Source organism: Egretta garzetta, unplaced genomic scaffold (genome assembly GCF_000687185.1).
Source record: "Egretta garzetta isolate BGI_Z169 unplaced genomic scaffold, ASM68718v1 scaffold193, whole genome shotgun sequence".
NCBI lineage: Eukaryota > Metazoa > Chordata > Aves > Pelecaniformes > Ardeidae > Egretta > Egretta garzetta.
The window spans coordinates 1484140-1495736 of record NW_009259117.1 but is presented as its reverse complement, the minus strand read 5'-3'; the positions used below and the strand labels follow the sequence as shown (position 1 = coordinate 1495736).

General features: G+C 45.9%; 1 protein-coding gene across 2 annotated transcripts in view; it reads left to right on the top strand.

Annotated features, from left to right (window-relative positions):
- The window catches only part of NSG1 (neuronal vesicle trafficking associated 1), a 21024-nt gene extending 9427 nt beyond the window's left edge, over nucleotides 1-11597 (top strand). For both annotated transcript variants that reach the window (XM_035891105.1, XM_009635504.2), the window contains 2 exons: nucleotides 6024-6134; nucleotides 11397-11597. In XM_035891105.1, coding sequence (XP_035746998.1) covers nucleotides 6024-6134; nucleotides 11397-11597 — 312 coding nt within the window. The remainder of the gene's footprint in view (nucleotides 1-6023; nucleotides 6135-11396) is intronic.

Below are 11597 nucleotides of genomic sequence, written 5' to 3'. Positions count from 1 at the left end.
AGGAATGTTCGGGGAAGTGGAGAGCTTATTTCAGTGTTCTCTAACGTGCTGGCAGAGGGCATTGTGCAGCTGGAGATGCAGGATTTTAGTGGAGAGGTGAAATGGAGGTCACGGCCATTTGCAGGGAAGTCAATGTGATGTTTTACGAATTTTAGTCTGTGGGATGCAGCCAGATGCAATCTATTGTAATTACAGTCTGCCTGCCTAAAATTCTCTTGCAGTTTAAATTCAATAGCAATAATCTTAATTTTTTGTCCTAAATGGTTTTACAGAGTTGCTGTATTTCATCCCAGAGGGCTTTGCATTTCATCGGTGAGCAAAGCATAAATTGGTTGTAAATCACTTCAGATGAAAGGTGCTCTATAAATGTATGTCTTCACTTTTTTTGTTTGGTGCTAGCACCAAGTCTGTGCCTAGCACTTTACAGACAAATCAGAAATGAAAGTTGTGTTCCCAAGAGGCTGCAATTGAAATAGGTAATGCATAGATGTAGAGCAGAGATGAGATGTGACCAAGTGCCAGTGATTGAGCAGTGAAAATTACTGCATGTCTTGTTAGTTCCACTTTAGTTCCACTTCTTGTCATAACAGGAACGCTCCTAGGTGGGTTTGTATGCTGAAAGGTTCATGACAGAAGGAAAAGCATGAGGGAAGGCCATGCAAACCAACACCATTAGAGTGGGTTAACGAAAGAATTGCAGGCAAGAGGAAGAGGCATGATGAGAAAGGTGGAGGTGAAGGCAGAGGGAAAACAGATGGTCCCCAGGCTTTAGTGGGACAGAGCTAAGAGGAGCAAAAGGGGCAGACTTGAGCATGCCTTGAAGTATGGCTTGTAATTTGTTCAGAAAGGGACAGGAGTCAGGAGAGGGTGTGAAGAGAAGCAGGCACGGTTGGTGCCATTGCTTAGGGACATGGTTTAGTGGTGGAATGGCAGGGTTAGGTTAACAGTTGGACTTGATGATCTTAAAGGCCTTTTCCAGCCTAAATGATTCTATGATTCTGTGATTCTATGATGGATGAAATCTTGTCATAATACCCTGGGTTGATTAAAAAGGGAGTGCAAGGAATGTTAGCAGAGGAAGGAGGAGACTGCAGTAGCTGGGCAGAGAAAATACAGCTTGCAGTGTTTTGCAGCTGTAGCAAAGTAGGGTGGACTGATTGGGAAGAGCTAGCAGATCTTGACGGTAAGGCCTTATCATGAGCTGTTTACATGTTAGTGTAGTTGTCAGGTCTGGTGAGTTTCATTTGTTCAGCTAAATGCTTACAGAGACTGAAGACTTTTTTTGCTGTGGGTACACTTGGTTCATTCATTAGTCATCTCTCACTTCGATTACTGTAATGGCTTCTGGCTAGACGTCCTTCTTCTGCTTTTCACTTACAATCTATTCAATAATCTGCCACATACATAATATCTTGTCATCTTTTCTGTTCACTTAGCTGTGCTGCCAGATCCCCTTAGAACTAACTTTAAAGGACACTCTCAAGATGAAAACAAAACCACACTTTGAGTTCCTAGTTAAATGGCTGGTTGTGCTATCTTGTAGTTACTTCATGAAAAATATTTTAAAAGCCCATCACTTGCGTGGTGTGACAGGCACCTTGGAGTTCTGCAGGGTGTACATGGCAGCAAACGATCATAGTCATTCAAAAGACTCCTGCTCCCGCTGTGTGGGGTCCTGCGCTCAGGCAGCTGGCTACCACGAGGAGAAGAGATTCACCGTTTCCTTTTAGAAGAGAGGGAGCGGTGCTTGCTCATGCATGGCATCCTCTCCTACCTTGAGGAGAAGAGGGCAAGTTGCTGCTAGTGCCTTGGTAGGAAGAAGATAATAACTTTCCTTTAGTTTAATGTGAGTGTGCAAAGTTGCTGTGGAAGAAAGCAATAAAATGACAGCTTTGCTAGCTCCTGTGGTCTAAAGAGCAGCTTGTCACCTTCCCTCTTTCTGTGCTTCTATTTCTGAAAGGCATCTGGGAGGAGAGGGCTCAGAAGGTGAGGCAGAGAGGTAGGGTTGTGCTGTGTTACTGGCAGGGGAGAGAAGCTGACTGCTTCAGGTTCAGAAGTGAACCCAGGGATCTGACAACTGCGGACCATCGGCAGTGGGTTATTACGAGAGTGAAGGAAAGGGGCTATTAGAAGGAAGAGAAGGATTTTCAGCTTCTAAGGGAGAAGTGGACTGGGTTAACAGGTGATTGGGATCACCTTGGAATCCAGTGATGGATTTCTTTCCATCTGTGTCATTTGCATGTGCGACTGTCCTTTGCTTAAGCAGAAGTTACTCGTATCCTGAAGGATGGTAAGAGAAGGGAGCATCTCTTCTAACAGGAAGGAGACAAGAGCTTACTTGATTAGGGATTTGCAAGTGGAGTGTGATTGCAAATTACTGGAGATAATGAGAGTAAAAATTTACATGTTAATACCAAAATTAACAATATTAGGAAATACAGTAAGCGAGAGAGAAAGATTCCATGAGAATTATGAACCACGAGCCCTTAGAGCTTTTCCCAGTGGCTTACTGCATGGCAGTGGAAGACCCATGCTGGTCGTGACTTGCACGAGCGGTGAGAACTTGCAGCTCCACGTAGGTCGGTGAAACAGGTAAATGCTCCATGTCTCAGCCCTGAGGCTGTGGCTCTGCAACTTGCCAGGCTCCAGCAATCTGCACAAGACTGGGCTTTTGACCTTTTTCAAAAAACATAATTACTTCCCAAAACCAGTTTCAGAGCCTTAGAGAGAGTGATTCTGCAGTGATTGTAGAAATACAAATATTTTTCTATTGCCTAATATTTGGTCTCAACTACAAAATCACTTGTTAGCTTTACAGTATGTTGCTGAGGCCTCATCTGTCTTGCAGAATGGTTGTGACTGGGAAATGATGTTAGAATTCCACTATTCCTTGCTAGTAGGGTGGCCAGGGAATATTGTTAAAATGCTCTGAGAGTTGAGAATATTTCTCAAAGTATTTTAAACTGTTTACTCCTAGCTGTGGAGGACACAAATGTGGGCTGAATCAATCTGTACCATAGCAGTTGTTCTGCTTGGTGTCCATGTCCCGGGCCGGTGCTCCTAGAGAGGGCAGCCTTTCTTGAAGGCTGTGTGGAATATATCTTGTAGGGCATGGGAAGCCTCAGCAATAATCCCATCTGGATTTTATCTTTCTATCCCCACTTTCTAGTCTCACTTTTCCATGGAGTGATATAACATACACTTTGTGGGAAGTGAATGACCCAAAACCTGCAACTTGGACTGGGCCAAGTGTGTGTTGTGGAGCTGCTGGGCTGGGTGAGGAGTGCTCCCTCCTTTCTGGCTCTTCATCTTCCCGTGCTGCCCAGTAGCCGCTGGAGCTCACCAGGGGAAGGCGGCCTTGGACCCATGGGCAGGGAGGGTTGGGGACCTGCCTTGGGGCTGGTGGGGCAGGTGGACCCTGGACATCTGCGTATGGGTACAGCATGACGCGGGCAGCCTGTGGGACTTAGGGATGCCAGCAAGGTGGTAGGGAGGCGAGACAAGGAGCCCCGAGCGGGAACTGCAAACTTAGGGGAGAAAGGTCAGTTCTTCTAGAGCCTGGAGTGCAAGGAGAATGTTGGTAGGAGAATAGAGAATAAGGCTCGTTACAGTCGTGGGGAGGGGAGAACGCTGGAAGATGGGATGCAAGGTTTGGGCCAAGCCAGAGGGTGAAGGGCCTTGTACGTGTGTGTGGGGGGGATAGCTGAGGAAACACAGGAAGGGGTCCCAAACAACCACAGAAGAAAAAAGGGAGAGAGGGGGCTTTTGTTTTTCATTATTAAACTGGGCCACCAGAAAGGAAAGGAAAACATGCTTTATCTCTTGGATTCATGCAGGACATACCGAGACATGGGACGTGAGCAGAAAATAGGAGATTGGCAAGACAGAGTGATCTATCCATGTTAACTTTTGTGTATGCAAACAAATAATAAAGTTGGGGAAAGACTAACTGGATTTGAAAATTGATGTCAGTGTGAGGTTTTCGGAGGGTGATTAGGAATATGACTTTTTTTTGTTTGTGTATGTAATCCAGGGACTGTTCTGAGAAGCTGAAGATGTTGCTATTAACTGGAAAGGTCCTTTGCTCCCTGTCTCATTTCAGTTGGCATTGTTACATTAATGTCTACATTTCTTCTATTAAATTACTTTCTGATCTACAGTTCTCCCTGCTTCTCCTCCAGCCCTCCTTTTTCTGCTTACTTTCTGTCTGTCAAAAATCCTTATAAAACCCTTGGCTTCAGCAGCACACGATACTCCCCAGCCTTGTTTCAGGTAGGAAATTTAGCAGTCACTGTTGTTTGCCCATGGTGGAGTGTTCACTTCCCTGGCATGAGACATCCCTAAAAGTTCATCTCAGTCCTTCAGTGTACTAGTCCCACGCCACACACAGTTTGCAGTGTTGCAAATCCTATTAGTTCCAGAGTTTATCATAAGGGAGTGTGTGGTGGTTTGTGGGGTTTTTTTCACTAAGAGGCAAAGCTACTTTTTTTTTTTTAATTGCTTTCTCAAATACCAGATTATTCTTGTTTGCATAATTGACCCTGATGTGCCTAAGTTCTCTTATTAGGAGGTTCATATAGTTTGGACACAGATGCCCAGGGTCCACCTACCCAACCAGGCCAAGGGCCCTAACCATGCCTGGGCCCGAAGGCAGGTCCCCAGCCCTGCCTGCCCGCCCATGGGGCCGTGGTCCCAAGTTTATATGGCTTACTCTTCTCCGTTTAAAATTTAGATCATATTATGCTTTATTTAATTAATTGCATAATCTTGTTTGTTTCTGTTTATTACTGTTTCTTATGCTGTAGCACATGCTGGCTTCTTTCTAACTTGCCAAAAAAAAAAAAAGGCTCAACCACTCTTACTCTCTAATGTCCTTGAGCTACTCATTTGTCTCTCAGCAGAGGCTTTAGAATAATAAAAACACACATCTGCGGACACTCTCCCAGGTAATGAATGCTATTTGCTCAGCTCACACCTTCCGCAAGAACGGGTCTGCATTAGGGAGCTTTGCCGTGTAACTGCTAGGCCCTTCTTGTGCTTTCCCTTGTCGATTTTCAGAATTGGATGAGGTAATTCTAGAGGTAGTTCTGTCTCCCGTCTCGCCTAAAAGGCTGCCAGTCTCCAGCAGCTCGCAGTTTATTCCAGGGAAAGGTCAGCTCGATACTGACACTGATTTCAGATTCAGCTTAAGGTGTGCCTTGGATTTTCCTCCAGCCCAGATTCAGGACCAGAGAGGTACTTACGGGCATGGAGACAAGCCGGTGCCGTGTAATGCAGGCTGCAACGGCTTCTCTGTGAGCACTGTGGAAAGAGGTGCAACGGAACTCCTTGAGGCTAGCCCGTGTTGAACATGGTGTATTCCCTCATGGATCTGGCAGTGAGCTACTCCTGTACAGTCTCTGTGTGATGAAGAAGTACTGTTTCAACCTATAAATTAAGGAGCATTGAGCAACCAAGCATGCAGACTACTGGTGTAGCTAACTATGCATACATTCCTAGCAGGTGCCACAAACGCGCATCCTAACAAGAGAGGGCAGACACTACTTTCTCCTCGCCCTGCTGGCGTCACCTTTGTATTACCTGGATGACACCTGTGCTAGCTCACTGTCACCCGACTCCGTTCTTGGACAGGCACAGGGAAAACAAACGTGCTTACCAGCTGACATAAACTACATTTACACTTACATCATCCAAACACTGAAAAAGCAGCAGACCCAAGCTACCTCGATGTGTCCTTCTGGCCTTATGTGTGCACTGGGCAGAAACGCAACCGAAAAAGCCTTGCAATACAGAGGCAATGGGCCACTGCCCAGATCATCCACTTCCTTCCCTGAGAAGGGGGAGGTCAAAGCACTTACGTGCTGCTTCCCTGCTCTCCCTCAATAATGCAGAAGCTGGGTTTATCCTTTGCTTGATTCTACTGTGAATTGCATTCATAGCCCGCTTCTGCTGCCTACGGTAACAAACAGCAATATAATAAGCAGTGCATTACTAACATAAGCATGTTTTATTTTTCTTTACAGGTAACTGTGCTGGTCCTTTTTGCCCTTGCATTCTTAACGTGTGTTGTATTTCTGGTAGTCTACAAGGTTTACAAGTATGATCATACCTGTCCAGAAGGATTTGTTTTCAAGGTAAATTGCATACACGTTCTAGAAAAATCGGGGAGTCTGTAATATTCCCTGTGTTGTTTTCTGCATAACCTTGATTAAGTCATGCTGTACTGAATAGAAATTTGTGTTTATTTTCATAGGTTAGTGTGCTTCCTGCTATGTTTCTTTCTGCTTAATTTGTAATTGAGGTTGTACTATTGCACAGTGTTCATAATGTCATTATTTTGCTAATGCTTTAAACATTGAAAATACAGCAGAAGTCCCAACACCAGTGTCCTTCAAACCTACTTCATCTGCATTTGCCTGGACAAAGCCCCCATTTATTGGGTCATACCATATAATGTTGCATGTTCCTCCAAATTCCTGCGTCTTAGGAAAGAAGAGAATGATAAAACCTGGAGGAAAAAAAATTTACTCTGGAATATGTGTCAAAGAAACAGCAGAGTGATGTTCTCATTAAGAGTAGCAGAGTCACCTTAGGGTTATTTTTGTAGAAAGAACTTCTTATTCTAGAACAGTGACCTCTGAGCCCTACTGCCACAGGCCAAAACTGATGCCAAAAAAGGGAAAACACATTTATTCGAAAAAATACGGGTGCTAACCAAAAGGGAGGCTGGGGGTCACTTCATTCGTGTGAGGTGGTAGTGCTGGCTCCTCAGCTATGACCTGGGCTGAAAGTCAGAGAGGTTAAAATTGATTTCTCAGTTGTAAATTTAGCAGTGTTAAACTTGGCTGTAGTTAGATAAGAAAAGTAGCAGTGATGATGGCGTTCTTCCCTCTAATTTTTTAAGACTATTTAGTTATGTAATCAATCAAGCGGGTACCTAATATGAGCTTCAGAAGGATTTAAGAAGGAATGGCTGCCTCAGCACTCCTTTGCGATCCAGTTCAGGACTTTTGATTCTGTCACTTCAGGCACATCGATCTAGTTGTGATCCACGATGCCCTGCTGGATTAGCTCAGCTCCAAGCATTCAGGTTTAGGTCACTGCTTTCCCTTGGATCAAGGGCAAAAGAGTGTGTGATTAGAATATTTGGCTGTAACTTGGGAGATCCAGCTTTTGGTTCTGCTGATGGTTTTTTGTGTTGTCTCAGACAAGCGTGAAACCCCGCTGTGCTCGTGTCTCATGGGACGATAGCCTTTTTTTTTTTTCTAAGTTTTCTCTTGGCTTGGAGCAATTTGGAATAAGGACTGTATGTTCCTCCCAAGCCTGTCTTGATGTGATCCTGGCTTGACAGGAGTGGCCAGTTATGTGCTCCCGCTGTAAGTCTAGTAGCAGTCTGCTGCTTCTGCTTCCTTTCATAGCACGTTGTCCCTTCCTTTGAGTTGCAGCCTTCTGGCTGCTTTTGTCTTTTCTTCCTAGCGTCGCAAACATTTAAAGGGAGAAGAGTTTCTGAGCTGCATTTCAGTTGCACTGTGAACAGGATCCAGTTGAGTTTCTCTCCTTAGGGCCCTGTGTTTGCACCAGAGGTTGGGCAGAACGCCCCAAGCTCATGCTTTGTTTTTAAGGTGCAGCACACACACGGGGCTGCGTTACTATTGCTTTCCCAGTGTCGGGTTTTGCGGAGGCTGTTTCCTAGCTGCTTGATGGCGTAATGCCAGGAGACACGGCATCTTTGGTCGTGTAACTCTTAGAGTTCTACAGAATAGACGCGTTAGCAAATGACACAAGGCCTGAAACCTACCAGTGTTGACACGAATTTGTATTTGTTGCCTTTGCATCTTTTTTTGGGGAGAGTCAGTAATATGTCACAACATAGCTTGGTAGAGATGTCCTAAGAGTCTGTCACCTTGTGACCAACATCTCTGTGGACTGGCTTCGTGCTTCAGGTGGACCCAACAACGTTCTATGGCCTGGATGTCCCCAGGCTTTGGATGCTGATGTGATTTCCTGGTTAAGGGCAAAGGTGTCTCCTGCCTCAGGAAGCCTGGTACCATGGGAGTCTCTCTGCATAAAGGCTGAGCAGCTGTCATTCAGACTCACTCTTCTCTGCTTTCATACATGGAGCAGTTCCAAAGGTTTCAGTGTTTTCAGCCCTTCTGCTGTCTTACGCATCCAGAGCTCGAAGGTGTGCTTAAAATGGTGCTCATTTTCCTTTGTATGGCAATCTTAAACTGCTCGAGCCTCTATTTTGTGCTTCCTCGAGCTTTCTGACACAGCCCTAATACTGCTCTTGTGCAGATCACTCCTCTGAAGCTCTCTTCACTGGCTGTTGGTGCGACTCACCGGAGTTTTTCTCAAAGACCTGAGTGTGCTTAGATCCTGGAGGAATTTCTCCAGGGCTTCAGTACGCTCCGTACTGTTACCCTTTAGCTTTTGTTGCCAAGGCACCTGCATTCTGTCGGCTCATGGACAGCACAACAAAGTCATTTTAGTGCATTAAAGGCAACAGCATAATCTGAAGTTTGGAATTACTGACCCAGCAAAGTTAACGTGACAGAAGATACTATTTATAAGTGAAAACCGCTGGGCTCTTTATGTCAGAGGAACAAAGGGAGTCGTCTTCATACGGCCAGATAGAGACTGGCAACCAGGATTTTCTCTGACATCAAGGGCCTTAACCAACATAACTAATTCTGAAATAGAAGGGTTGTGAAAGAAACAAGAGACTGGCAACTCACTCTGGAGCATCCCAGTTTCTCCTCATGGCCTTCCTTATTACTTCTCTCACCTGGGAACCATGGAGACAAATGAAAAGGATGGAGAGGAATGTTCTGCACAAGCTGAAGGTCTCAGGCAAGCGGCAGGGTGAGAATCGCCACCAGTTTCCATCACTCAGTCGCTTCAGAGTGCTGCATGGCTTGCCTTGGTGAGGGGCTGAGGAAAGGGGGCTCTCTCCTTGGGCAGTACACAAGGAGCAGTGAGGAAAAGGGGAGCTTTCTCCTGTCTTTCCTTGAAGCAGGAAATACTGGGAGCAAAAATGCAGTCAAGGTGGAAACTCCTGCTTGTTTCTTTAGGCTCTTCTGTCAGGTGTTGTGCATGTTTCTGACTACAGAAAATAACAATACTGAGTCATTTTGTCTGTTACGAAGCAAATTGCTTCTGAAAGCAACAAAAGATTCTGTGGCATTTTTTTATACTGGCAGTAATCTTGGCTTGTCTTCTTGAATCTCCTTGGCAGTTTCAGGAGATCAATGGATTGTGTTCCTTCCCCCTTTTTAAATATTTAGAACGGTGACTACACCCCATGATTGGGTAAAATAATCACTACAAAGATGTCTGTGTCTACGTACTTCTTGGTCATTGTTTCACATCGGAAGCAGTGTCAGTTACCCCAGATAAAGCATGGGTGGTGCTTCCAGAAGATGGCACGGTTGCTGTAGGTGAACGTGCTTATCAGATAGCTCTGTTCCAGAGCTGTCCTGGATTTTTTTTTTTTCAAATCCAGGTCTGAGTCTTGTAGCTGGTGCACACGATGACTGTGACCACTGGGAAACCTCTGCTGACTTCCACGGTGCAGAACGGGTACACGTGTCTGCTTAGCTGGGGTTAAATCCCACCTGCTTTGTAGTGCTACTTCAAACCAAACTGTGAGAGAAGATTTGCCCCGGTTGCCACGGAAAGATAACAAATAAACTGCGTAACAAAGGATGACAAACAAACCGAGCCTGGGTGGATGTGGTAACTTTGAGCGCCATTGTGAGCCTGACGCCCAGCGAGGCTTCTGTCAGCCAAGCAGGACAGAACCCGGGAGGTGTGAACTCCGGGGGAGGACTGTCAGGCTTGTGACCACGCGTCCTCAGATCCGCCACAAGATCGCATTCGTCAGGGGCAGGCGGGTTCCTACCTGTAGGCCTGTGGTGTCGGCAAGTCTTGCTTTTTTCTTTCATACCTTTTGATGCTTTCTTTCACTCTAACGTTTTTAGGATGCAGAATTTATATTAAGCCAAGACTGTCTGCTGGATCTGTCCCCCAGTCATTTCGTGCTTTATGATTTAAACCATTTGAAACCTGTTCCTACTGGGGCTTATTTATGCCTCTTCTCTTTTTTTTTTTTTTGACGAGTCAACCCAAAAGAAAACATGGACACATTTGAGATAGCATCTGGTCCTAAAAAACAGGACATTTTTGAACGCGTTTTTGTGCTCAGGAATTTCCAAGGTAAATTTCCATTTGCTGAGATCTGGGAGAACAGTAGCAGTTGCTGTGCTGTAGCATGACGAATTTTACTCTTCCGGTGCTTTAATTTTGCGAAACAATTAAACTTATTTTTCCTCAAGGTGCAGCTACTGATGGTTTATATTTTAGAGGGTCAGTTCTGTCTCCCAGATGCCTGCCCCGGCGCTGAGGTATCAGGCAAGGCTGCCTGGCCTGGCAGGTACGGCAGAGGACCTGCGGGGAGGCCCCTGACCTGCTGGAGCAGAACCTGGGGGGTCGCAGGATATGGCCAAGTCATGTTTCCCGGCAGCGCAAGGAGCTGCTCCGTAGGCTTTTACTGCGTCGTCACCGCAAGGGTTGCTAGGCGAAACCTGCTGGCCAACGTGCTGCGCGTGCACGTTTGCTTTGGTTTTTAAGATGACAGCAAAGTTCAGCTCCTACTTACTGTTTAACTCTCTAAATCACGTATTTCACTTCCAGAAGCTCCGAGCATCTACCAGTTTCTACGCAGTGCTCCTACGGGAGCTTCTGGGAAACTAAATAATGCAGTCCCGCAGCTCGATAGCTTTTTAAAAGCCTGCTGTCAGCTACGTCTTCCTGGCAGTCAAGAGTGAAGTGTTTTGTACGTGTGTGCACGCTTGCACATACGCTTGGCCACGTGCAATGTTTTCCCTCTAGGTCTTTGTTTCCTGGGCCATAGCACTGTTCGTCCCCTGGCACCAACACATCTGCATTCATTTCTGCCCCTCAGCCCGAACACGGGGTGTGAGCGTGCCAGGGAGCTAATCTGAGGGTGGGGTGCAGGCAGCTGTACGCGTAGACCAGAGGGCTGGAACTGGGCGGGGAGGGGAAAGCGCAGCAAAATCTGGCTGGAAGGAGAGCTTGAGTAGTTTTTTAAAAATAATGTTAGGCAAGCATGTTTCGTGTGTGTTAATTATTCTGGCCTGTGACCCCAGATCAGTCACCCTGGCAAACGCACAAGTAGTGTAAGGATTGAAGGGAAGAACATCTTGAATGCAGCAGGACAAGGCCGTGGTTAATTGCTCTGTGTTGCATCTTGCCTCACAGAAAGTGAATGATGGCTTAGGCTAAAAGGAAAAGAAAAAAACCCAAAACCCAACCCAACCCACTTTTGGTGTGTCCGGGTCCATGTCTGTAATCTAAGTGATGGATTTTCTTTTCAGAATAATCAATGCATTCCAGCTGGGTTGGAAAACTACTACTCTGAGCAAGACTCCAGCGCTCGGGGGAAATTCTACACCGTCATAAACCACTACAACCTGGCCAAGCAAACCATCACGCGCTCAGTGTCCCCCTGGATGACGGTACTGTCAGAAGAGAAGCTCTCTGAGCAGGAGACTGAAGCTGCTGAGAAATCAGCTTAG